This window comes from Trachypithecus francoisi, unplaced genomic scaffold (genome assembly GCF_009764315.1).
Source record: "Trachypithecus francoisi isolate TF-2019V2 unplaced genomic scaffold, Tfra_2.0 Lachesis_group12, whole genome shotgun sequence".
Taxonomy (NCBI): domain Eukaryota; kingdom Metazoa; phylum Chordata; class Mammalia; order Primates; family Cercopithecidae; genus Trachypithecus; species Trachypithecus francoisi.
Genome location: NW_022681457.1, coordinates 108,627,385 through 108,654,843, shown reverse-complemented (window position 1 = coordinate 108,654,843; position 27,459 = coordinate 108,627,385). Strand labels below are relative to the sequence as shown.

Genomic DNA, 27,459 nt, shown 5'->3' with positions numbered 1-27,459 from the left:
AAGCAATTCTCCTGCCTTGGCCTCCCAAAGTGTTGGGCATGAGACACTGCGCCCAGCCCAAGTAATCCCTAGAATTCCTCGAACCCCCACAACTACGCTTTTGAAAATTCCAATAATTAAATTCTTTGGTTTCTCCATGCAGTTGAGCTGTGGCCACCCTTTCTCTGGGATAGTGGAAACGGGGTTTAGTTGATGGAGGTCAGGGGAATAGTGACAAGAAAAATAAAAAGAGGCTTCTCCTCTCTCTTCTGTTTAGTTTCTTTTTTGCCAAGTCTCTGGAATTGAAGCTGCCAAAGTTACACACGCCCATGATACCACTGTGCCATGAAACTGAAGACTCCAACCTCTACAGAGCAGACAGAGCGGGGCCTGCTCCAGCCAGGCAGAGGTGCTGCCAAAAAGGGACCATGTGTGGTACCCTCTGACTGCCTGGAGAGACCTCATGGGCTCTGTGAGGGGCAGGCTGGAGAAAGAAGCAGGTGGTGGCTCCCTCCCCATCAGACCCACCCAGCAGGAGGCCAAGGAGCTGCTTACCCCCACCACAGGCCTGGATGAAAAAGAGCTTGGGCTTCCCTCCCAGGCTGGGGCAGTTGGTCCCATTGAAGATGTTCACAATCCTCTCGACCGACACAGGGCATCCACCTGTGCCGTAGACAGCCCCTGGGAACTGCAGGTGGCTGGCCTAGAAGACCAAGAATCCTGGTTACAAAACCAAGAAGTTGGAGTAGAAATCCAACAGCCTGTTCAGAAGTTTTGTGGGGGCCAAGGATTTGGAAGGTCAAAGCCAGGGACATGAGGCTGATTGAGACAGAGCAGGTTGGTTCTGGAAAGACCCTAGACAGCATCTATTCCAGGGGTCTCATCTCAAACTCATGTGCCTCTAGGGGCCAGACAGTGTGCCTGGAGAGTGCTGGCTGTGGCCTCTAGACCAGTGGTTCTCAAAGTTTGGCCCCTGCAGCAGCAGCATCATATCGCTTGGGAACTTGTAAGAAATGCAATTCCCGGGCCCCACCCAGACCTCCTAATCAGCAGTCTGGTCCTCCAGGCCCCTCTGACTGAGGCAGCTCAATGCTGAGAGTGGCTGCTTTAAATCAATTCAGCTCAAACCTAAGTGCACGGAAATCACCTGGGAACCTTGTTACTGGGCAGACTCGGAATGAAGAGGTCCAGGAAGTCCACATTCCTCATGAGCTCTAGGGACCACATTATGAGAGAAAGGACCAAAGGAAAAGCCCTGCCCAGCCACAAGCTGGAGTTTTACTGGCTGAGGATGCTGGCCTGGTCAGGCCAGACCTTTGCGGTTTGTCAAGAGAAACTAGAAATCCTGATTTTTATGTGAAATTTGCCAGTTTTCAAAACACCGTGCAGACCACAGGGAGACTCCAGGCCCCACCTTGTAACTGTGATCTGTCCAACTCCTCAACTTAAAAGATGAGGAAATTAAGGCCCAGGAAGGGGTAAAGGCTTAATCACAATGACAAACACTTAAGGGGCCAAGCCCCCAGTGGGCCTGGTGTCCTGAGTCCCACCAGCAGCAAGGGGCCTGGGGCAATGCCTCACAGGACAGAGGCAGGAGCTGAGACAACATGTGTGCTGTACCTGCCTCTGGACAAATTCTGGGGGCAGGAGCTTCATGAGTGGACCTGGTCTCTGCCCTCCCTCTCCCAGAGAGCTTCTCCCAGGAACACCGACCTGCCCAGAAAGGTGCAGCCAACTCCTCAGAGGACCACATGGCTCCCAAGAAAACAACAGGAGGTGGGCAGGGCCCCACAGCCCTTTTCCACAAAGCCAAGGGTGTTCTGGACACAGGAAGGGACATGCCCCCTGCACGGCCTCTTGGCACGGCCTTTACCCAATGCCTGCCCAAGGAGCAGAGGGATGCTTCCTACCTGACAGCCGTGAGACAGAATGACCACCACACAGCAGTCCAGAGCACTGTGGTCCCGCCGTGCCAGCTCCAGCAAAGCTAGCACCATTTCCTACAAGAGAGGGCTGCAGGTGAGCCAGAAGCACCGACAGGTCCGGCTGCAGACTGGGCCCTTCCTGACAATAAGAGGGCTCAGCCTGGCCGGGTGCGGTGGCTCACACCTATAATCCCAGCACTTAGGGAGGCCAAGGCGGGCCGATCATTTGAGGTCAGGAGTTTGAGACCAGCCTGGCCAACATGGTGAAACCCCGTCTCTACTAAAAATACAAAAAAAAAAATTCAGCCAGGCGTGGTCGCATGCACCTGTAGTCCACGCTACTCAGAAGGCCGAGGCAGGAGAATTGCTTGAACCTGGGAGGTGGAGGTTGCAGTGAGCCGAGATTGCGCCACTGCACTCCAGCCTGGATGACAAAGTGGGACTCTGTCCCCCGCCACCAAAAAAAGTAAAACAACAAAGGGCCCAACCCAAAGGCCTGGGCAGAGCACTTTCTCAGCTTCCCAGGGCCAGTACTGAAGTGCTGACAGTCCCAGCAGTCGTAATAGCCACCGTTTTCAGGAAGAAGGTGCTATGCTTGGGCACTGTTCACCGAACCCCTAAAACAACCCAAGGAGGTAGGTACTATCCCTGCTTTCCAGACAAGGAAACTGAGGCACAGGAAGTCACACAGCAGGTGGCCGAGAGAGCCAGTCCTCAAACCGGGACTTCTGCGTCTGAACTTGAACCTATAGCCGCTGAGCCATCCTACCTCCCACGGTCCTCCAGATGTAAGGGCTCATCTGGGGAGTCAGCTGGCTTTTGGGGTCCCTCAAAAGATACTTCCCCACCCGCTGGCCCCCACCCCGTCTCCCTCCACAGATAGTGAGTGTACCTTGGCAGTCAGGTCGTGCTTCACCTCCACCATGAAATGCAGCGAGGAGAAGCGGCGCTGCAACTTCTCACAGTCGATGCTGGAGCCAGTGCGGGTGCTGAGCCCAGACTCCCGGCAGAAGTTCACATTGTTGATAATGAGGCAGTGGCCACAGGGCTCCATGCTCAGGACGTAAGCCTGCCAGCACAGGGACCCTCGTAAACCCAGGCTCTCCCCGCGCTCCCCAGGGGACAGTCTGGAGAGGCGGGAAGAAAACGGGCTCTGCCCTCCCACACAAGGAGTAGCAGGGTCTCCACCCAGCATTCTAGGACAAAAGAGAAGCAACTGCAGGACAGACTAGCACTAGGTGACCCCCGAATCTTGGTATTCAGGGAGGGGAGCTGGTAACCTGGAAATCCAACAGCCACAAGCACTCATCCCAAAGGACCTCACGGGTCACCCAGGCCAGGGGCGTACTTGAGAACTCTGTTAGCAGAACTGTGCCCAGGCCACCTGGGGGCACCTAAGGCTGCTCCTGCTCCCTCCCTAGGCTCGGTCCCCTTGTAATTCTCTCTCAAGGCAGCCTGTTCTTTTGTTGATGGTACTTATCACTGTTTCTATTTATATACTCATTTGCCTAACTTCTCTCTTCCCTAACAGACTGATGGTTCCTTCCCAAGTGGCCCCAGCACAGAGCACAGGAGCCACATAATAAATACTTGTGAATGAGAGAGTGGCAACTTGGTACGGATCCCAATGCCTGCCCCTCATCAGGTCTGCCCCGCTTCTGCCCCCAGCTTTGCAAATGAGGAAAAGCAGGGTTAAACAATCTGTCCCAGCAGGTGCTGGGCCGGAGTCAGGAAGGCTAGGACCAGACCCCCACTGCCCTGCCTAGGGTTGGGTTCCCTGGGCTCCTGACACACCTGCAGGGAAGCACCTGAGAGGGGGAGAGGGAAGGGCCCAGAGCTGGAGATACTAGCCCCAAATCTCATGGAGACTCACCAAATCTGCATTTCCCCTCAAACTCTCAGGAGCACCTGGGGAGACAGCAAAAGAGGGAAACAATGTTGGAGTGCAGCAGAGGAGGGGCAAGGGGCTTTGTGAGGACAGCCGCCCAAGAACAGAGCAGCGGGAACTCAGACCCTCAGACACTGCTGATGGGAGAGCCAAATGGCAGAGCCACCTTGGAGATCTGTTTAGAGGTTTCTAACAAAGTTAAACACACACCTACCCTCTGACAGCAAGTCCGCCCTCAGGTATATATCAAAGAACAAGGAGTGCAAATGGGCACAAAAGACTTGGCCAAAATGTTCCCTGAGGCCTTATTCATCATGCCCCAACCTGGAAACAACCAATCCAACAACAATATGATAGATATACAAATTGTGATACAGCCACACAAGAGAACAGCCTAAAAAGGAATGAGCTACTGATGATACAGGAGATAGAAATTATTTAGGCAGATAGTGAGAGTAAAACAGTCCTCAGCAGAATTTCCCCTTTAACAAAAATCAGCCCCCAAATCATTTCCTTTTTTTTTTTTTTCTCACTCTTGTTGCCCAGGCTCAAGCGCAATGGCGCAATCTTGGCTCACTGCAACCTCCCCCTCCCAGGTTCAAGCAATTCTCCTGTCTCAGCCTTCCGAGTAGCTGGAATTACAGGCACCTGCCGGCCGGGCGCGGTGGCTCAAGCCTGTAATCCCAGCACTTTGGGAGGCCGAGACGGGCGGATCACGAGGTCAGGAGATTGAGACCATCCTGGCTAACATGGTGAAACCCCGTCTCTACTAAAAATACAAAAAACTAGCCGGGCGAGGTGGCGGGCGCCTGTAGTCCCAGCTACTCCGGAGGCTGAGGCAGGAGAATGGCGTAAACCCGGGAGGCGGAGCTTGCAGTGAACTGAGATCCAGCCACTGCACTCCAGCCTGGGCGACAGAGCAAGACTCCGTCTCAAAAAAAAAAACAAAAACAAAAAACAAAAAAATAGAAAAAAAAAATACAGGCACCTGCCACCACACCTGGCTAATTTTTTTGTATTTTTAGTAGAGACGGGGTTTCACCATGTTGGCCACGCTGGTCTCGAACTCCTGACCTCAGATGATCAGCCCACCTCAGCCTCCCAACGTGCTGGGATTACAGGTGTGAGCCACTGCGCCTGGCCTCAAATCATTTCTTTTCTAACAAAGAGCAGCCTGAAAAATCTAGCTGCAGCCATAGATAAGCAAGCTGGAAGCTCACGGGTGAATGCCAGCAGCTGTGCCAACAGAAAAGCTACCAAGGGGCCAGGTATATTCAACAAGGAGGCTCCATCTTCCCTTTTCTTTGTCACCACGAGTAAAGAAGTGAGCAACAACATGGCACCGGCCAGATAGAGAACCCATCTGCATAACACAAGATTAGGGTGGGGATAGCCAGCTTTTCACACCCTATGCAAATGGCACACCTAGTCCTAACCAGTTTTTGTAATCCTACACAAATGAAACACCTGGTCTGACCAATCTTCGTGCCCTATGTAAATCAGACACCGCCTCCTCAAGCTCATCTATAAAACCCCTTGCATTCCACTACAGAAGCAGCAACCCATTTCTCTGGCACCCCTCTCCGCAGCAGAGAGTTCTCTTTTTTTCGCCTATTATATATACTTCCACTCTGAACCTCACTGTATGTCCGTGTCCTGGTTTTCCATGGCCGTGAAGACAATGAAACTTGGGTATTTACCCCAGATGAATGACGCCACTTCACTGATACATGCAACGCAGGATAGCCTAGAAAATGTGCTGTGTAAGGCCAGGCGCGGTGGCTCACGCCTATAATTCTAGCACTTTGGGAGGCCGAGGTGAGTGGATCACCCGAGGTCAGGGGTTCCAGACCAGCCTGGCCAACGTGGTGAAACCTCATCTCTACTAAAAATGCAAAAAGAAAAAAAAAAAAAAAAAATTAGCCAGGTGAGGGGGTCGGCACCTGTAATCCCAGCTACTCAGGAGGCTGAGGCAGAAGAATCACTTGAACCTGGGAGGCGGAGGTTGCAGTGAGTCGAGATCGCGCCATTGCACTCCAGCGTGGGCAACAAGAGCAAAACCCCATCTCAAAAAACAAAAAACAAAAAAGAAAATGTGCTGCGTAAAAAAAAAGCCAGACACCAGAGAGTATACAGATGGTGTCTCATTGAGAAGAAATTACAGAGCAGAAAGAGGTGAGGGAAGCTCAGGAGAGCGGATGCTCACTGTCTGCAGTGTCCACAGGGGCCCAGCGCACAGCAGGTCCTCCGGAAGTACTTGCAGAATGAATAAATGAATAAAGATGATTATTTTCCATCAATGTCAAAAGAGTTTTCATTTCCGTTAGCAAGAAGTTGACTGCTCACCAGCTTAAAAGGTGATGAGATGTTTTTTCTTCTTTTTGAGACAGTCTCACTCTGTCGCCCTGACGCAGTCGTCCAAAACATTTATTAGGGAACTTAGAGTGCTGCAGCAATCCTTGAGGGAAGCAGCAAGAAAAAACGGGTGTCTACCTAGGTTTGGTCCATAGTGAAGGAATCGGGGTAAGGAGTTCACGTGAGGGTTTAAGGAATTTGGCTCAGGGCCAGGGCCAGTTTCTTTCAGTGTTTTGGGTGATAACCTACATACCTTTTTTTTTTTTCTTTTTTTTCAGAGGGAGCCTCATTCTGTTGTCCAGGCTGGAATGCAGTGGCGCAATCTCGGCTCATTGCAAACTTTGCCTGCTGGGCTCAAGTGACCCTTCCACCTAAGCCATCAAATAGCTGGGACTACACCACCACACCTAGCTAATTTTTTTTTTTTTTTTTTCAGACAAGAGTCCTACTCTGTTGCCCAGGCTGGAGTACAGTGGCACAGTCTTGGCCCACTACAACCTCTGTCTCCCGACTTCAAACAATTCTCCTGCCTCAGCCTCCTGAGTAGCTAGGATTACAAGCACACGCCACCATGCTCAGCTAATTTTTGCATTTTTAGTAAAGACAGGGTTTCATCATGTTGGCCAGGCTAGTCTCGAACTCCTGGCCTCAAGTGATCCGTCCGTCGTGGCCTCCCCAAGTGCTGGGATTATAGGCGTGAGCCACCACACCTGGTCTACCTAGATACCTTTTATCAGTGCCTGAGAATGTTTAAGGCCCAGGTTTGGGCTCAGGTCTACTGGGAAAAATCTGCAGCTGGCTGGGTTATAGGGTGGTCAAAGCACTCTGTAATTTTCAGTCAGGACACAGAAAGCAAGCAGGGGAACTGGGGGACCCTACAGAAGGGAAGATGCCCTGGGACTGACCCTCCCCAGCACTTGGCAATTTAGAAATCACAGAAGGAAGCAGCGCTGACCAATGAGACCCACCCAAGGCTCACTCAATAGGAGGCCCCATGTGAAGTCCCTCCACACACCGCCTCGCTTACTCCTCAGAGCAGGCCCTTCTGCACAGAAGTACTAGCACACATTCCCATTTGCCAGAGGGGAACTGGAGACTCAGAAACCCTGAGTTGTAATGGGAGGTGAGCACAGCCACCAGCCCCAGAGCGAAGGGACCGGGAAGCCAGGTACGGCTGAAGAGCCAACTTCTACTTTCAAGGAAGTTCCAACCCAGGCAAGGCAGGAGCAGAGAAAGCCACTGTGATGGTTGAGTTCACAGGTTAACTTGACTAGATCACAGGGTGCCCAGATATTTGGTTAAATATAACAGTATTTCTCAGGGTGCCTGTGAGTGTTTGGGGGATGAGAATGGGATTTGAATAGGTGGACAGAGGAAAGCAGATGGCCCTCCCCAGGAGGGTGGGCCGCGTCCAATCCGTCAAGGGCCTGAATAGAACGAAACAGTGGAGAACGGGAGAATTTGATCTCTCTCTGTCTCACTGCTTGAGCTGGGACATCAGTCTTCTTCTGCCTTTGGAATGGGACTTCTACCAATGGTGCTCCTGGATCTCAGGCCTTCAGAACCAGACTGGAACTACACTACCAGCTTTCCTGGTCTCCGACTTGCAGATGGAAGACCATGGGACTTCTCAGCCTCCACAACTGCATGAGCCAATTCCTTGTAATAAATATGTTTTTAGATAAAGATATATATACACACATACATAAAAATATATGTATAGATCTTTCTATATATATCTGTGTGTGTTTCTGTGTATATGTATATATACAAAACAGAGGCCCAGAGACTCAACTACTTGCCCATTGTGACACAGCTGGCAAGTGCTGGAGTTGGGATTTGAACCCAAGTACCTTGGACTCACTCCATCACTGCCTCATAAAGGACAAATGGTTTGGCCGGGTGCAGTGGTGGCTCACACCTGTAATCCCACCACTTTGGGAAGCCGAGGCGGACGGATCACGAGGTCAGGAGATCGAGACCATTCTGGTTAACACAGTGAAACCCCAACTCTACTAAAAAAAGATACAAAAAAATTAGCCAGGCGTGATTGTGATGGTGGGCGCCTGTCGTCCCAGATACTCAGGAGGCTGAGGTGGGAGAATGGCATGAACCTAGGAGGTAGAGCATGCAGTGAGCCAAGACTGCACCACTGCACTCCAGCCTGGGTGACAGAGCGAGACTCTGTATCAAAAAAAAAAAAAAGAAAGAAAAAAAAAAAGAACAAATGGCTCATTATCTTTCTTGTCTCTGTATTTGTGCCATTACTCATTAGCTCATGCAAATGTTTACTAACTACCTGTTGAATTCTAGGTGTTGGGGATGCAGCATTGAACAAAAGATGCTGTTTTATACACACATGCACATGCACACACACATCCCCACTGTAGGTTCTGCTTCTCTGGAGAATCCTGAGAACACAGCTACCAACAGTTCTCCCAGCCCTCCCAGGCAGGAGACCCTGGCTGGAACAAGCAGTTACACACAAGGCATCATGTCTGAAACTAAGAAAGTTCCTTCCATTCTGAAGGAAAAGTCGTTTTCCTCTGAATATACAAAGACAAAGCCACTCTCTCTGGTGGGTCCCCTGATGATGCACCTCTAAAGCACTGTGTTCAGCTTCTTCATAGCACTACCCATAGCCGTGAATAAGGACCAAATTATGCAAGCATGAATTGAGTATCTGCCCCTCTCCAGGTGAACTGGACATCCTTGTTCGAAGCTGCATCCCCAACACCTAGAACCCAACAGATACTTAGTAAACATCTGCATGAGCTAATGAGTAATGGCACAAATATAGGGCCAAGAAAAAGAATGAGCCATTTGTTCTTCATGAGGCAGTGATGGAGTGAGTTCGAGGTACTTGGGTTCAAATTCCAACTCCAACACTTAGCACCTGTGTCACAATGGGCAAGGAGCTCAGAGTCTCTGGGTCTCTGATTTCCCCATCTGTATTACAGGATAATAGGAGCAACTATCAACCTCATAGGATTGTGATGACACCTCAAACGATTAATACATGTGAGGCACATAGAACAATACCTGACACACTTGACAACTCAATAAAACTGATGTGTCCATCATCATTATTATTATTCATTGACACTCAAGCTCAATGAATATGTATGAGTGTGGTGTGTGTACTCAGCCCCACCACACTAACACTTTGGGCCAGATTCTTCTTTATTGTGCATAGTTACTCTGTACACTGTTGGGTTTTGGCAGCATCTCTGTCTACTCACTAGATGCCAGTAGCACCCCCCCACCCTCAGTTATAACCACCAGATTTGTCTCTAGACATTGTCAAATGTCCCTTGGAGGTCGGGGCAAAATCGTCCCCAGGATGAAACACTGACCTACAGCATCCTTTCCTGTACTCACTTACGAAAGGCTCTGCTGCTGGCCCTATTCTTACTCAGGCAGACATTCCCATACGTATGAATACACAGCTCTTCCTTTGTGCATCACCATGAAACCTACCTTGGGAAGCATTCCCATGCAGTACTCAGGAGTCTAAGGCCCAGAACCTAAAAAGGACATCTCTAGCCAGGCATGGTGGCATGCCTCTAGCCCCAGCTACTCGGGAGGCTGAGGTGAGAGAACTGGTTGAACCTGGCAGGCAGAGGTTGCAGTGAGCCGAGATCACACCACCGCACTCCACCCTGGGTAACAGAGTAAGACCCTATCTCAAAAAATAATAATAATAAGGTAAAAAAATTAAGTGATCTTACTATTGTTGTTATTATTTACCCATCAGAATTAAGCTCCTACTAGGAATAAATATTCACAACAAATAGGAAACAAAACACCTTCCAAAAAAACAGGAAGTTTCAAATTCTGACTGTTGGTCCTAAATGATTCATGTTGACATTTCCCAGAACCAAATAACAACGGATGAGCTTTGTATTCTTTCTCCTTTACAGAGTAATAATGCACGTGGCCAATTACAGAACCAGTCTTCTTCCTTACACTTCAAGCAAATGCAGCTTCATACCCTCATCATATTTGTCTGTTTCTCTGCCTTAGTGGATTGCCCAAAAATCAGTTATTCAGCAAGTACTCAATAATGTTCACCATTATTATTATGAATATTAACTTTGATACCATGCAATGGTCCACCTGGCACCCATGAAACAGGAAGTGCTAGATATCCACACGCTGCCATGGGAACAAAGCCCCAACTGAAAACAACCCATATGTCCATCAACAGGAAAACGATTAAATAAATTGTGGATTGTTCAGAAAAGGAACTGCTGCCATCTAGAAATTAAAAAGAATGAACTACTGATATGCACAACAATATGAATGAATTTTGTTGGATTTTTGTTGAAAGAAAACAGTACTTTTTACCCATCACACAGGAAAAAAATGTCAATACTCACTGTTGGCAAGAATGTGAGAAAGTGGTCACCTTCACTCATAGTTGGTGAGATTATAAAATGACCCATTTGGGCCAGGTGCAGTGGCTCACACCTGTAATTCCAGCACTTTGGGAGGCCAAGGTGGGCAGATTACTAGAGCCCAGGAGTTTGAGGGCAGCCTAGGCAACATGGTAAGACCTCATTTCTACAAAAAATTTTAAAATTGGCCAGGCATGGGCTGGGAGTGGTGGCTCACACCTGTGATCCCAGCACTTTGGGAGACTGAGGCGGGCAGATCACTTGAGGCCAGGAGTTCAAGACCAGCCTAGGCAATATGGTAAAACCCTATCTCTACTAAAAATACAAAAATTAGCCAGGCGTGGTGGTGGGTGCCTGTAGTCCCAGCTACTCAGGAGGCTGAGGCAGGATAATTGCTTGAATCCAGGAGATGGAGGTTGCAGTGAGCTGACATTGCGCCACTGCACTCCAGCCTGGGTTACAGAGCAAGACTCCTTCTTTAAAAAAAAAAAAAAAATGGCCAGGGGTGATAACATGCACAGCTATCCAGGAGGCCGAGGTAGGAGGATTGCTTGAGCCCAGGAGATTGAGACCAGCCTGGGCCACACGGTGAGATCCCATCTCTACTCTACACAAAATACAAAAAAAAAATAGCACACAGCTACCTGGGAGGCTGAGGGGGAGAATTGCTTGAGCCCGGGAATTCAAGGCTGCAGTGAACCGTGATCACGCCACTGCACTCCAGCCTGGACCACAGAAGACCTTATCTCAATTAAAAAAAAAAGAAAGACACAATTTTTACAACTTTTTTTTTCTTAGAGACAGGATCTCACCAAGTTGCCCAGGCTGGCTGTGAATTCCTAGGCTCATGCAGTCCTCCTGCCTCAGCCTCCCAAGTAGCTCGTCCTATAGGCTCACACCACCACACCTGGCTAAAATGACATATTTTTGAAGTATAGTTGGTAGCATCTATAGGACGGGAACAAGTACCCTTTAACACAAAACTCCATTTCTAGAAACATCCTGCAGTCAGAACCCGACGTACATGCGAGGCTCACTGCAGAAACAACACAATGTCCATCAGCATGAGTTGGATCAATGAGGTGTCCCACAAAGCACACGTGGGGCTACCTTGCAGAGCAGACAGAACAGGTAAGCCTGGGCTGCAGCCCTGTCTCCACTCCTCACTAGCTGTGTGATTGGCACAGGTTGTGTCCCAATCTGTGGCTCACTTTGTCTAACAGCAAAGCACCTTCCTTACAAGAGAGATGGGGAGATTAAATCAGATCATTTATGTAAGCACTCCGAACAGTGCCTGGCAAATAGCAAGCACTCAATAAGATTCACCATTACTATTATGATTATTAACTATGATACCATGCAATGGTCCACGAGGCACCCAAGAAACAGGAAGTGCTAGAGCGTCACACGCTGCCATGGGAACAAAGCCCCAACTGAAAACAACCCACATGTCCATCAATAGGAAAATGGTTAAATTGTGGATTATTCAGAATAGGAACTGCTGCCATCTAGAAATTAAAAACAATGAACTACTGATATGCACAACAACATGAATGAATTTCACAGATATAATGAGTGAAAGAAGCCAGGCTCAAGATTAGTTAAGACTATATAGGATTTATATTGAAGTTCAACGACAAGCAAAAGGGATCTCTGGCGATAGAGATGAGAATGGTGATTACTTTGGGAAAGGGGAAGTGGGAAGAGATGGAAAGAGAGAGGACAGTCTTACAGGACCCTGGAATGTTTTCATCTTGATGATCTGGGTGTTAGTTACCTGTGGGTACACATAGGTAAAAATCACCCAGCTGTACTCTTGGAATTTATGCATTTTATTGGATGTAGCCGTGTGGCCTTTGGCAAAGTATTTAATTTCCATGAGCTTCAGTCAGTTTCTCCATCAACAAGGATGGGTCTAATGACACCTGCCTTGCGGGGTTGCTCTAAGGGAAGAAGGTAAGGGTAAATACCTTGCAGATGTCTGTTTGTATGGGGCAGATAGAACCCAGGCCTCTCTCCTACCCCCAGATATGAGGTAGTCCAAGCTACCCACCCAGACCGAAAGGCAAATCCAAAACAATAGATGGATCTGGAAACACTGATCAAAACCTGGGACCTGCTATCTCAAAGGCAGGAAAACAAAAACAAAAACAAAAAACCCGGGACACCCAAAACAGACCTCAACACACGCTTTTCAGAGGAGGGGCTGCCAAGATTCAGCCTCCTGAAAACCTCCCAGAATTTTGCCATCCCTATGAGCATTCAGAAAGACAACGCTAAATTTAAATTCTGAATCTCAGCCCACCCAGCTGTACTCACAGTCAGTCCCAAATGACTACACGTCATGCCCACCTACCAATCACTCTCTGGATACTCACCGACATCACCGAATCCTCCAGAACCAATGTCCACTGGTCTGGGTGTTTCCGGTCTGAGAACTTCTGGTTTGCGAATCTCTGGTCTGAGCACCACTGGGGTAAGGTTTTCTAGGGTTGGCTTCGACAACTTTACTGCTTGCCTGTTAGTTCGCAGGAATGAAGCCAACATGTCCTGGCCTGTATCCTCTAAGCAGGAGATGAACAAAGGAAGAGCTTGACTCCCTCGAGTCTCTAGATCTGTGATCAGTTGCCTGGCCTGATCCCGCCGAGATCCAGAGCCTGCCCGCTGTTTAGAAAGAAAGGCAGGATACTAATTACCCATGTACTTTTATATGGCTCTCACCTCGTCTCCCCATTTCCCAGCTACTGTAAGTCTAAACAGTCAGGCACGTGGGCAGCAATGGAGCTGCAGGTGTGATGAGTGTGTGTCACTTACCAGCCTTTGATGATCTGTTCATTATTTCGCAGGGCAAAAGATGCCCAACACTATGCTAAGTGCTGAAAATGCTACCATGGACAGTCTCAGTCCTTAAGGAGCAAATTTCTAATGAGGAATGCAATCAGACAAATCAGCAATGACATAGCAAGAGACAAGTGCCCAGAGGGAAGGCACATGGGGCTGAGGGTATCAGAAGTGAATAGTGAATTCAGAGTCTTAGGAGGTAGGAGGTAGGAGGTAGATAGTGGCAAGGGACAAGGCCTTTGGGTGGCCAGGCCAAGAAATTCATCCTGAGACCTGTCAGGTGCCACTGAAGAGTTTTTTTGTTTTCTTGTTTTTTGTTTTTTTTTTCCTTGAGACAGAGTCTCACTCTGTCACCCAGGCTAGAGTGTAGTAGTGCAATCTTAGCTCACTGCAACCTCCAGCTCTGAGGTTCAAGCGATTCTCCTGCCTCAGCCTCTGGAGTAGTTGGGATTACCGGCACACACCACCATGCCTGGCTAATTTCTTTTGTATTTTTAGTAGAGACAGGGTTTCACCATGTTGCCCAGGCTGGTCTTGAACTGACCTCAAGTGATCCTCCAACCTTGGCCTCCCAAAGTGCTGGGATTACAGGGATGAGCCACCATGGCCAGTCATCAGTTTTTTCTGTTTTTTGTTTTTGTTTTTTTGAGAAAGAGTCTTGCTCTGTCACCCAGGCTGGAATGCAGTGGCACCATCTCAGCTCACTGTAACCTCCACCTTTCAGGTACAAGTGATTCTCCCACATCAGCCTCCCAGGTAGCTGGGACTACAGGAACCCGCCACCATGCCTGGCTAATTTTTGTATTTTTTGGTCGAGACAGGGTTTCACCGTGTTGGCCAGGCTGGTCTCAAACTCCTGACTTCAAGCGATCCACCAACCTCAGCCTCTCAAAGTGCTAGGATTACAGGCATGAGCTACTGTGCCTGGCCACCAAAGAGTTTTAAGATCGGAGTGACAGAGACAGATATGCCTTTTCAAAAAATCATCCTGGGGTCAGGGTGAAAAATGGAAAGGAGTGAGCCATAGCCAGACCAGAAGGCAGCAAAGATGGTGCAGCTAAAATAGAGAGAAGTGAAAGGGCAAAGCAGAGATACAAAGAGGGAGGGTCCACAGGACATGGGCACTGACTGGTGGGACTGTGAAGGCAGAGCAAGGGTCAAGGTTGACAGGCAGGCCAGGCACAGTGGCTCATGCTTGCAATTCCAGCACTCTGGGAGGCTGAAGTGGGAGGACAGCTTGAGCCCAGGAGTTCAAGCACCAGCCTGGGCAATGCAATGAGATCCTGTCTCTACAAAAACTTTAAAAAATTAGCCAGGTACGGTGTCATGCACCTGTAGTCCCAGCTACTCAGGAGGCTGAGGCAGGAGGATGGCTCGAGCCCAGGAGGTTAAGGCTGCAGTGAGCTGTGATAGCACCACTGTACTTCAGTCTGGGCGACACAGCAAGACCCTGTCTCAAAAAAAAAAAAAAGTTGAAGGTGTTAGGATGGTGGGGTCAGTCACTAAGACAGAAGGAAGATTCTGGTTATCTGCCATCTGTCCTCAGACACCCAGCACTGGACAGGTTCTCAGGATCCACAGGGATAAGATGGCACCATGTCCTCAACTATCCTACAGCAGCACTGTCTATGAGAACCTTCCGTGACGATGGAAATATTCTTGGTCTACACTGTCCCATATGGTAACCATACATCACATGACCACTGAGCACTTGGGTGGTACAACTGAGGAACTGAATTTTTGTGGGCAAAAGATTACCTAGGTGCCGAGGCAAGAGATTGAAGTGACAAACTGTTTCAGTATAATAAAGAAAATAGTTAGAATAAGAATAGTCATAATGCAAATTAGATACAGAGATGATCATGGATAATCATCAATCATTATTATAAACATTATTAATCATTAGCTTTTAATATTACTCTTTGTTGTATTGCTAATACAACTTAAGAATAACCAGTGGGTACAGGGTCAGGTGCTGAAGGGACATTGTGAGAAGTGCCCAAGAAGGCAAGATGTGAGCCCTCTGTCACACCCACAAAAGGGCCACTTGAGGGCTCCTTGGTCAAGCAGTAATGCCAGTGTCTGGGAAGGCACGTGTTACTTAGCAGACCATGAAAGGGAGTCTCCTTTCCTTGGAGGAGTCAGGAAACGCTCTACTCCACCAGCTTCTTGTGGAAGGCTGGATATTATCCAGGCCTGCCCGTAGTCATCTAGAGGGCTAAACCCCTCCCTGTGGTGCTGTGCTTCAATGGCCACGCTCCTTGTCCACTTTCATGCTCCTCCCGTACTCCTGGTTCCTCTTTGAAGTTCGTAGCAGATAGCGGTGGAAAAAATAGTGAAAGTCGCTGGGCACGGTGGCTCAAGCCTGTAATCTCAGTACTTTGGAAGGCCGAGATGGGCGGATCACGAGGTTAGGAGATCGAGACCATCCTGGCTAACACGGTGAAACCCCGTCTCTACTAAAAAAATACAAAAAACTAGCCGGGCGAGGTGGCGGGCGCCTGTAGTCCCAGCTACTCGGGAGGCTGAGGCAGGAGAATGGCGTGAACCCGGGAGGCGGAGCTTGCAGTGAGCTGAGATCTGGCCACTGCACTCCAGCCTGGGCGACAGAGCGAGACTCCGCCTCAAAAAAAAAAAAAAAAAGAAAAGAAAAAATAGGGAAAGTCTTAAAGTCTTTGCTTTCTTATAAGTGTATAGAAGAAAACGCTGACGTATGCTGCCTTCCCTCTCTGCTTCAGCTACCTAAAAGGGAAGGGCCCACTTTCCTATGATCACGTGACTCGCTTCACCTTATCAATCACTTAAGACGACTCACCCTCCTTACCCTGCCCCCTTGCCTTGTATCCAATAAATAACAGCGCAGCAGGTATTCGGGGCCACTACGGTCTCTGCATCTAGGTGGTAGTGGTCCCCAGGGTCCAGCTGTCTTTTCTTCTGTCTGTCTTGTGTCTTCATGTCTACGATCTCTCGTCTCCGCACACAAGGAGAAAAACCCACAGGCCCTATAGAGCTGGACGCTACAGATTTTTAACTTTATTTAATTTTAATTACTTCAAATTTACCTTTAACCACATGTGGCTAATGGCTACTGCTGGGAACAGCACAAACCTGTAGTGCCACTAAGAAGGTAAGTCTCACTACCAGAGCAGTCGGCCACATGCAAATAGATGGTGGTGTTTAGATTTCTCTCCACATTTGCTGAACACTCCAGGAGGTCAACACTGTGTAAATGCATTGTTTAATCTTTTTCTCCCTCAATAACCTTATAGAGTTAAATTACAATTTCCCAACTTTTTAGGGTAAGAAATTTCAGGAAAACTGAGTCACAGAAAGGGTTCTTCTGTTTGTTTGGTTCATTGGTTGTGGTTTTTTACAACTTGCTAATACGTAACAAGGCCAGGATGAGAGCCCAGATCCAAAATCTGCCTGTTTTTCAGCCATACTAGGGTGGCAAAATGGCAACCTGTGGTTCCCACAAGGTTCTTAAAAAATTTCTGAATTTGTTGCTAACATTTTAAGCCAGGGAATTTGACAGAGGAATCAAGATTTCCAGCTTCTTTTTTAAAATATGAAAGCTAGGCCAGGTACAGTGGCTCACACCTGTAATCCCAACACTGAGGCAGGAGAATCACTTGAGGCCAGGAGTTTGAGACTCATCTGGACAACATAGCAAGGCTCCTATCTGTACCAAAAAAAAGTTTTTTTTTTTAATTAGCCAGGCATGGTGGCATGTGCCTAAAGTCCCAGCTATTCTAAAGGCTGAGGCAGGAAGATCACTTAAGCCAGGAGGTCAAGGTCACAGTGAGTCATGATCTCAACACTGCACTCCAGGCTGGGCAAGAGTGAGACCCTGCCTCAAATAAGTGAAAGATCTGGCAATACTGGGCCATTTGCTGGTATGGCCATACTCAGCTGGAGACAGAGAGCAGTGCAAAGGTATCCACTATGATGCCCATCCATCGGGCCTCCACAGGCACTGAGTTTGTGATCCCCGTGAACATTCCTGAAGGCAAGGACTGTGGCCTCAAACCATTTCTGTTCCCCAGTAGGGGCCACACAGAAGTCACAAGACTTATTTTATTATTAATAAATAATTATTCATATGATACCCAATTATTTAAAGACTCTTTCCCTGGGCCAGCGCACTGGCCAGGGATATCCAGCCAGCCACTCAACACCTACTGCACCTCATGGTAGGAAATATCTCCTGCGTCCTCACAGGCCTGTGATGAGGGTCAAATGAGACAAAAGTGAGAAAGTGCTTTTAAAGAAAACCTCAAATGTTTGACTTTATTATTCTCCATTACCTGCATCAGGTCCCCTCATTTCCAAAACCTCTTAACAAAACATAAACTGAACACAGAAGGGGCTGGCCAAAGAGGGCAGGGCACGCTGAGCCCTCGCTCTGTGCCTGGCATTACACTGTTTCACATCCATTATTTCATTTAGTCCTTATGACAGTATTGTTCTTATCCCCATTTCACAGCCCAGAAACCGTGGCTCAAAGAGGGTAAATGACTGGCCCAAGAACACGCTGCCAGGCAGTCTGATGCCAAAGTGGGTTCCCGATATCTCTATACTAGAAAAGTAAAAACGCACACGCCTCCTTCCTCACAAGTACTAAAGTAAACTAACATGGAGACCAACCATGAATAATTCCTGAGCAGACAAAACCAATCAGGTATCCTAAGTGACCTAAATCTTGCTTAAACTGCAAACAGCAAAATTTAACTTGGATCATAGCTGATAAATGCTTATGTTAGAGAGAAATAGAACTTAACTCCAGCCAGTGATAAGCAAGCACAAGCAGTCAAGTAACAGACCTTTAAAAAAAAAAGGAAGCCGGGCGCGGTGGCTCACGCCTGTAATTCCAGCACTTTGGGAGGCCGAGGCGGGCGGATCACGAGGTCAGGAGATCGAGACCATCCTGGCTAACACGGTGAAACCCCGTCTCTACTAAAAATACAAAAAATTAGCCGGGCGTGGTGGCGGGCGCCTGTAGTCCCAGCTATTCGGGAAGCTGAGGCAGGAGAATGGCGTGAACCCGGGAGGTGGAGCTTGTAGTGAGCCGAGATTGTGCCACTGCACCCCAGCCTGGGCAACAGAGCAAGACTCCGTCTCAAAAAAAAAAAAAAAAAAGGCAATTTTGTAGCTGCAAGCCAATCAAATAATTTCGTTATTTCGCTTCCACATTTTCCCAATAAATACTTGCCTCTGACCTTTTGTCATTGCAACACTAAACCTCTTTCAGTCTGGTGTTCTCCAATTCATGAACTGTTTCTTATTCAAAGTTTTCAAGATGTGTCTCACACTTTTCCTTTTTTTTTTTTTTTTTTTGAGACGGAGTCTCGCTCTTCCGCCCAGGCTGGAGTCCAGTAGCCGGATCTCAGCTCACTGCAAGCTCCGCCTCCCGGGTTCACGCCATTCTCCTGCCTCAGCCTCCCGAGGAGCTGGGACTACAGGCGCCCGCCACCTCGCCCGGCTAGTTTTTTGTATTTTTTAGTAGAGACGGGGTTTCACCGTGTTAGCCAGGATGGTCTCGATCTCCTGACCTTGTGATCCGCCCGCCTCGGCCTCCCAAAGTGCTGGGATTACAGGCTTGAGCCACCGCGCCCGGCCACACTTTTCCTTCACACAAGAAACACAAGCACTAACGGTGGACGCTGACTATGGTGTGGAATCGCTTTAGCGAACACCCGACTAAGAGGTGTTTGGGATTCTTAGTCTCCGCTGAGGGGTTCGAAGCCACAGGGGAAGCTAGGCTCCCGCACAATGGCTCCTCCAGGGGCGTGGGGACCCGGCCGTGCAGCGCGGGACCAGGGGGCCAGGGGCGGGGGCGCACCTGTATGTCCTCGATCATGTGGGGCTTGAACAGCTCGCGGCTCAGCAGGGCGTCCCAGAGCTGGTCCACCTGCAGCTCCTCCACCAGTCGCAGCCGGCACCGCCGCAGGAGCCGCCGGTCCGCTTCATCCATGGCGAAAAGCCTCAGTCAGCTTCCGGGCCTCGGCCGCCCGCCCCAGTCCCCAGGACCCGCCCCACTCCCCAGGGCCCGCCCCCACGTCACTGCCCAGGGTCAGTCTTCGCTCCACCGCCTCGGGACGCATCTCCAATGCCTCACCCCGCCCCCAGGAGTCGCGCTTGCGTCACCTCCCCGCCCTCAGGACAACCCTCCGCGCCTCGCCCTGCCCCCAGGGTCAATTCTCGGGTAACCGCCCCGCCCCAGAACCCTCCCCGCGTCACCGCTCCTCCCCAGACCCCGTCCCCACGTCCCCGCACCGCCCCCGCGTCCCCGTACCGCCCCCGCGTCCCCGTCCCGCCCCCAGGACGCATCCCCAAGGCCTCGCCCCGCCCCAAGGATGCGCTCTTGCGTCCCCGCCTCGCCGTCAGGACGCACCTCCGCGCCTCGCCCTGCCCCCAGGGTCAATTCTCGGGTCACCGCCCCGCCCCTGAACTTGCCCCCGCGTCACCGCCCAGTGCCCGGGACGCGTCCCTAAGGCCTCACCCCGCCCCCAGGTTCGCAAATGCGTCTCGCCCAGCCCTCAGGACGCACCTCAGCCCCTCGCCCCGACCCCAGAATCCATTCCGCGCCACTGCCACGCCCCCACCCCGCCCCCAAGGTCAATCTTGCCCCACCGCCCCGCCCGCGACGCCAAGCCTCGCGCCACCGCGCGGCCTCCAAGAGCCGACCCCCTCCCCTTGCTCCACCCTCAGAATCATCCTTGCGTCACCGCCCCGCCTCAGACTCCAGCTCGCACCCTCGCCCCGCCCCCAAGCCAATCCTCACCCCCAGGACCCAATCTCCTGTCACCGCCCCGCCCCAAGACTGCACCTCCGCACCTCGCCCGACTCCCAGGGCCTAGCCCCGCCTCCGCGTCACCGCCCCCCTCCGGGCGCAGGTGCCCGTTTGCAATTGTGACACCAGTTCCCGGTCCACTGCGGGCCCCTCGCCAGAATTCACTGCGGCCCCGCTTTTACAGAGACTCGGAGGGAGTCGTCACACTTCCAGAAAGAGGGAAACCATGAGTGGAGCCACGATCTGTCCCACCCCATTCAACCTCCTCCGGGGCATGGATTCCCCTTAGCCTCCTCCTCCACCCCAAGAAAAACCATAAGCTCCCCTCACCGCCCCTGTGCCCAGATCGCAGTTCACTGTTCCAAACTCGAGTGTCTGATCCAACCAAGCCCACCTTACACAGTCTTCCATTCCCTCTTCACTCCCTCCCACCCTAACACTCCCACACAGAAAAAAAACTGGCAGAAATCTAGTCCCTCTAAACTCCCGTCGTTTTGAACGGTTCATTTTCACATTTCAAAAATAATCGTTTCTGTTTACTGAGCATTTGCTAAGTCCTAGGCATCGTGCTAGCCAGTTTTCATGCTTATCTCATTTATCCTTAACTACAATCCTGCCAGGAAAGTATTCCCGCCCCCACCCCCTGCCGGTTTTACAGATGTAGACCCTAGGGTTCAGGGAAACGAATGTTTAAGGACACGTGGGCAGTAAGCGGCCGAGGCAGGCAGGATTGAAACCCGAACCTGACTCTATAAGCCACACTTTTAAGATCCAAGAGTCCACTTTAGAATATAATCGCTTGAGCAGCAAAACCTCTACCCCATTCATTCACTTATTCTCCCAATTTTTATTTATTTATTTATTTATTTATTTATTTATTTTTGAGACGGAGTCTTGCTCTGTCGCCCAGGCTGGAGTGCAGTGGCGCGATCTCGGCTCACTGCAAGCTCCGCCTCCTGGTTTACGCCATTCTCCTGCCTCAGCCTCCCGAGTAGCTGGGACTACAGGCACCCGCCATCTGGTCCGGCTAGTTTTTTTGTACTTTTTAGTAGAGACGGGGTTTCACCGTGTTAGCCAGGGTGGTCTCGATCTCCTGACCTCGTGATCCGCCCGTCTCGGCCCCCCAAAGTGCTGGAATTACAGGCTTGAGCCACCGCGCCCGGCCTCTCCGAATATTTATTGAGGCTGTAGTCAAACACTGAGAACATGGAGGTGAACAAAACAAAACTCCTGCTTTTAGAGTTTACATTCCAGTGGAAGGATCAGGTGATAAACTATATAAATAAATAAAAGACATAGTATGTTAGTGATAAATGCAAAGAGAAAAAAATAAAAACAGGGCAGAGAGAGAGAGAGAGAGATGAAAGCTCTTTATATCCCCAAGGGATCTATCTCATTGGCTCAAAGAAAGTTTCCCTCATTCACCTGTGCCTTATCCCTCTCACAGCCCCCACCGCCCTTTCCCCGTGCTTAAGGCGGAGACTGGTACATTCTTGGGTGGAGCTCGCCTTTTGGTAAACGGGATTAGGAGTCCTGGATTCTCTCAACTCAAAAAAAAAAAAAATCAGTAAACAAAAATAAAAGGAATCCTAGATTCTAGGCCTTGGGCAAATCCCTGCCCCTCTCTGGACCTCAGTCTCCCTATCAATATTGGAGGAGTTGGAGAGTTAAAGAATCCCTAAGGCCCCTTCCAATCTGACGCTCTAGGATTCTATGAATAGGGTTAAAGAGAATAGGGACCAGAGATTGCGTCCCCATCCTAGCAACTGTTGCTAGACGAGGGCCATCTCCCGGTAGCAGCGGAAACGCCTTCCTGGATAGAGGAGGTCTTTCTGGCATCCCATCATGCATAGCGACTTCGCCTCGCTAGGAGGCACGTTTTGGCCTCTTTGGTCACGATCAACCCTTTGGAAGCAACCAAAGAGCGCCCCTGGTTCCTATAGCAACCGCCCCAGGTCCACGCGTAGACGGCGAGTGGCAAGGGTCAATATAGATTCGCCAAGTAGAACCTCTCGACCTGTTCAGTCCGCGCCTTCAATCCGATGGACCTTTAAGCGTCACGTGACTCCCCTCGGACTTGTCCCCGCCTCTTTCCCCTCCCCAGGCCCCGGCGAGTGCTGTTGTGGACGGGAAGCTCCAGGCCGGGCGAACTAACTGGAGCACGGACGCTGCAGCCGGTTGGGCCGGTGTACTTTCCCGGTAACTCCTTCCCGGCGTGACGCGCGGAACCGCGGACGCGGCGGGGCCAGGTCGACTCAGGGATTTCCCGTCAGTTCCTTCTCGTTTCCAGTCACTGCTGGGCCCGGGGGCAGCCGGGAGCCAACAGGGCCGGGCCCTGGGCTCTCGGAGAGCGGCGGGGGAGGGGGCTGTCTCCTGCAGTGTTGCGATCTCCGGCGGGAGCGCGAGGCGGGTCTTAGACCTGAAGCTTGTCTCTGGGAGCCTCTTCGTGGTCCTGGAGATGCTGCCCAGAGGGTTGGCAGCCTACCTGTTGGGCAGGTGTTTGCTGCTCCGAGGTCGGCGCCGTCTATCTCGCATGTCAGCGAAAGAACTTCCCAGACCGCCGCCACTCGGGCCCTCTAACTGGAAGGAACTGACACAATTAAATAAGGCAGCGATCGTACTGCATGGTAGAAATAATAGCACTAACGACCATTTATTGACTGTTGACTCTGGGCTCAGTAAACCCTTTAGATGCATTTAGTCCCCACATGATCCTTCAAGGTAGTAGTTTTCATTCCCATTTTATGAATAAGGACGCTGATGCTTAGTAAGTTTAAATAATTTGCCCAAGGTAATAAAGTAGTGGAGAATAGATCCCAGCCTTCAACCCATATGCTTAACCAGTAGCTACATCTCTTTCACGTGTTTTGTAGGCTATAATAGGTTGCCTTAACAAAGAAGAAACTGGTTTGTTTTAGGATTTTATTCAGCACGTATGCAATTTTAAACATTGATCATCAGATTAGTCAATTTTGTGAGGACCCCCAGGCGGCATTAAACTTGCACTTACGGAAATCTACCACTGTTAATAGCTTTGCCCCTCTTCAGTAAGGTGTCACAGTAGACACTTGAACCTTAAAACTGTATTACCTTATGAGAAATCAAGATAAATTGAAAAAAAAATCGTAGGGTGTAACAGCGATCATAATTGTGGAGTATAAATATCCACAATTCCAGCACTACCCTGTTCATTAACCAGCCAGGATTATTTCCAAAATTCACAATGAATTAAGTCACTGTACTCACCAGAGATGGAGCTTAAATTTTTTTTTTTTTTTTTTTTGAGACTGGAGTCTCGCTCTGTCGCCCAGGCTGGAGTGCAGTGGCCGGATCTCAGCTCACTGCAAGCTCTGCCTCCCGGGTTTTTTTACGCCATTCTCCTGCCTCAGCCTCCCGAGTAGCTGGGGACTACAGGCGCCCGCCACCTCGCCCAGCTCGTTTTTTTGTATTTTTTAGTAGAGACGGGGTTTCACCGTGTTAACCAGGATGATGTCGATCTCCTGACCTCGTGATCCGCCCATTTCGGCCTCCCAAAGTGCTGGGATTACAGGCTTGAGCCACCGCGCTGGCCGAGCTTAAAACTTTTAAAGACCACATCTGCTGTTTGGTCTTTGCCATTAATTCTTCTTCACTGGAAAACTGAATTTTTTCTTGCCACTTTTTCTCATCTGAGGTTTCCATTAATAATGACCATATTGGCCAGTGCGATGGCTCACGCCTGTAATCCCAACAATTTGGGAGGCCGAGACAGGTGGATCACCTGAGGTCAAGAGTTTAAAACCAGCCTGGCCAACATGGTGAAACCTCGTCTCTACTAAAAATACAAAAAATTAGCTAAGCGTGGTGGCGCATGCCTGTAATCCTAGCTACTCGGGAGGCTGAGACAGGAGAATTGCTTGAACCTGGGAGGCGGAGGTTGCCGTGAACGGAGATCCCGCCATTGCACTCCAGCCTGGGTAACAGTGAAACTCCGTCAAAAAAAAAAAAAAAAAAAAGACCATATTGCTAATGATTAAAGAGCAGCTTCTCATATTCTTATTTGAATGGGTGTGGTGAGAAAGAACAGAATTGAAGTATACTGCGTTTTAACTACACAGTTTTTTTAGTGTTTCACCTCCATATTTGTACTTATTTAATGCCCAAGAATGCCACAACTATCTCATTTTGTAGTTTCGTGCATGGTAAATCTTGTAGTTTCATGGGTTTGTTTAATATGTACTCAGTGAAGTATTCTTAAACCATTTATTTTCTTTATTCTTATCAGAATAAATGAAATCATGTATTTGAGAGGTAGTCGCCCTGATTATCCTATTTAGGTTTTCTCACATTTAGGTATTGTTTCTGCATCCCATTCATTTTCATTCATTTCTAAAGCTTTTCTAGTCCAAGTATTCTGGAGAGTTGCTATTCTTATTACTCAGCTTTTCATCTGTAATAGTTTCTATTTGTGATACTCAAAAGTAGTAGTGAGGTTTTTGATTTTAAGATATAGTTCAACAGCTTGACACTTTTCTGCAAAATACCTTCTGTTTGTTTTGTTTTTCATCTATATATCTTGTACCTTTACCTAAAAAGCAAGACTGTCCAGGTTTCTGCCACTGAAACTCATTGCCTCTTCAATCATTTCAGCTCTGGAAAGGAAGAGAAATGGAAGTGAGAAAGTTGAGCATTTCCTGGCAGTTCTTGATAGTTCTGGTTCTGATCCTGCAAATTCTGTCTGCGTTGGATTTTGACCCGTACAGAGTCCTAGGGGTCAGCCGAACAGCCAGTCAGGCTGATATTAAAAAGGCTTATAAGAAGCTCGCCCGGGAATGGTAGGTGAAACAAAGAAATAGAGATTTAACGTAAGCTAAACAGTCTTAGCAGGGATGAAGTCTAAATTATGACTAGCTTTTATTTGTCTCTGTTTCTATATTCAATATATATATATCTGTCTAAAATATTTTATGCAGGAGAGCTAATGTTCATGTTCTCTAATTGTTAGCGATAAGATTCAAAGCCTATGTTTACTCTGAAACTCCCTTTTAGGAATACTTTGACTTAAAGAATTGCCCTAGATATCATTAGCGTATTTAATGTTAAAGTAAGAAACTTTAATTTAAAAAAATGTATATATAGTCAATAATGGATATGCTACCCTTCCCATGATACATTATTCATAAAGTAACTTTGTGAGTGTAATTGCTAAACAGGAACATTATACAACCCTATTCTCTAAATTATTAATTTCTACACTTTGAAAAAAAGTTTAGAGTAATAGCCTTTTGCCTCCAAAAAAGAAAAATTCAGAAACCAAGTATAGTTGTCTCTTGATATCCATGAGGTCTTGGTTCCAGGATCCCCAGGGATACCAAAGTCCATGGATGCTCAAGTCCCTATATAAAATAGCACAGTACCTGCATATAATCTCTGCACATCCTCTCATATAGTTTAAATCATCTCTAACTTATAATACCTAATACAATGTAACTGCTGTGCAAATGGTTGTTATACTGTTATTGTTTAAGGAATAATGACAAGAAAAAAGTCTGTACGTGTTCAGAACAGATGCAATTTTTAAATATTTTGAATATTTCAAAATAGAAAATACTATGTTTTGGTTGGTGGAATCCATGGATGTGAAACCAACAGATATACAGGGCTGACTATATATTACTTTAAAAAAAAATTGACCTGGCATGGTGGCTCGTGTTTGTAATCCTGGCACTTTGGGAGGCTGAGGTGGGAGGATCTCTTGAGCCCAGGAGTTTGAGACCAGCCTGGGCAACATAGTGACACCCCATCTCTACGAAAAAAAAAAAAAAAAACCCACAAGTTTGAGACTGCAGTGAGCTATAATCACGCCACTGCACTCCAGCCTGGGCAACAGAGTGAGACCCGTCTCAAAAAAAAAAAAATCTTACAGAAAATTGTAATTTTGCCTGTAGTTATCAGGATAGCAATTAGCAGGGTAGCAATAAATCTAAAACTTTGGACAAATGTCATCCGTTTCTTCCACCAATGCCTTGACCGTGCCAAAGAAGCAGAAGTGTTGGATTATATAGATGGAGAGGGAGCAGCAAAAGGAGGACAGGATGGAAAGGACACAGGTGACTCCAAGCTGGCTCTACCAACCATGAGGAATGGAAGAAAGTTTGGGATGGGTACCATCACTGAGCACCTACTACATGGTAACCTCCTGGTTCTGTGCTTTTTATCTCATTTAAACCTTATAATTAGCCTATGAAGGAGGATATTAGTGTCTCTTTTTTTTTTGAGATAGAGTTTCGCTCTGTCACGCAGGCTGGAATGCAGTGGCATGACCTTAGCTCACTGTAACCTCCGCTTCCTGCGTTCAAGCGATTCTCCTGACTCAGCCTTCCGAGTAGCTGGGACTACAGGCGTGCACCACCACACCCAGCTCATTTTTGTATTTCCAATAGAGACGGGGTTTCGCCATGTTGGCCAGGCTGGTCTCCAACTCCTGACCTCAAGTGATCCGTCCACCTTGGCCCCCCAAAGTGCTAGGATTACAGACATGAGCCACCATGCTCAGCCACTGTCTCTGTTTTATAGACGAGAAGATGGAAGCCTAGAGTTGGTAAATCTGTGGTACCTCCGAGTTCTATGGTTTGACCCTCTGCATCAGTAGTCCATTGTTTTATTGTTTTTTAATGGTTTACACATCTAGGCATGAGTAAGGGTGAGTGGGCTAGTGGTTGGCTGGGGAGGAACTGAATGACAGTAGAAAGTTATCCAGAAGCAAAACTGCCACATTCAGGTGATGTGTGATGCAGGCTGCATGCGTGACTGTGCCTGACACTGTTCTACTTCAGTGAACAGGTGTGTTTTATCATTAAACTGATTGAAATAAAGGTAAAGATCATTGAAAATATAATTTTTAAATAAATATTTTAGACCATATTCCATGAGAAATCCAGAATTGGATGCCAAAAAAGCAGTCTCTAATTATACATGACCTCCTTCCAGGGACTCTTTATACCAAGGTTATGTGCTACATCATTTCAGACTCTTGTCTCTTTATGTTTAAAGCAAAATATATAAATCTGCAGCGAATTCATAAGGTGACAACATTCTTTTGGACAGGGCATAGCCTTTGACAATGTTTTAAGAACACAAATGACAGCTCGAGTATGTGAGACCTATTAAAATGTATAGCTTTGACTTTTCTGTCTTCCAGAGCTGAAAAGGGTGTTATGATATTAATTAAATGAGTCATATTCTTCACTTTTTAAATTAGATTCTCTCTAGGAATAATTCATCACCATAGAAATGTAT

At 48.4% G+C, this 27,459-nt stretch overlaps 2 protein-coding genes across 8 annotated transcripts in view; one reads left to right on the top strand and one right to left on the bottom strand.

Moving 5' to 3' along the window:
* CASP9 (caspase 9) overlaps positions 1-19,670 on the bottom strand; it is a 31,726-nt gene extending 12,056 nt beyond the window's left edge. For 2 of the 4 annotated variants that reach the window (XM_033228210.1, XM_033228208.1), the window contains exons 1-6: positions 19,231-19,670; positions 12,926-13,211; positions 3,778-3,812; positions 2,797-2,973; positions 1,890-1,979; positions 535-682 (exon numbers count right to left, since the gene is read on the bottom strand). In XM_033228210.1, the coding sequence (XP_033084101.1) occupies positions 535-682; positions 1,890-1,979; positions 2,797-2,973; positions 3,778-3,812; positions 12,926-13,211; positions 19,231-19,362 (868 nt within the window). In that variant the 5' untranslated portion in view covers positions 19,363-19,670. The remainder of the gene's footprint in view (positions 1-534; positions 683-1,889; positions 1,980-2,796; positions 2,974-3,777; positions 3,813-12,925; positions 13,212-19,230) is intronic. The other 2 variants (XM_033228209.1, XM_033228211.1) reach the window with 2 other exon arrangements.
* Positions 19,671-21,277: 1,607 nt separating this feature from the next.
* Positions 21,278-27,459, top strand: part of DNAJC16 (DnaJ heat shock protein family (Hsp40) member C16) — a 50,626-nt gene continuing 44,444 nt past the window's right edge. The window contains exons 1-2 of one of the 4 annotated variants that reach the window (XM_033228207.1): positions 21,278-22,380; positions 24,811-24,995. In XM_033228207.1, the coding sequence (XP_033084098.1) occupies positions 24,829-24,995 (167 nt within the window). In that variant the 5' untranslated portion in view covers positions 21,278-22,380; positions 24,811-24,828. Of the gene's footprint in view, positions 22,450-24,810; positions 24,996-27,459 lie in introns of all 4 variants that reach the window. The other 3 variants (XM_033228203.1, XM_033228205.1, XM_033228204.1) reach the window with 3 other exon arrangements.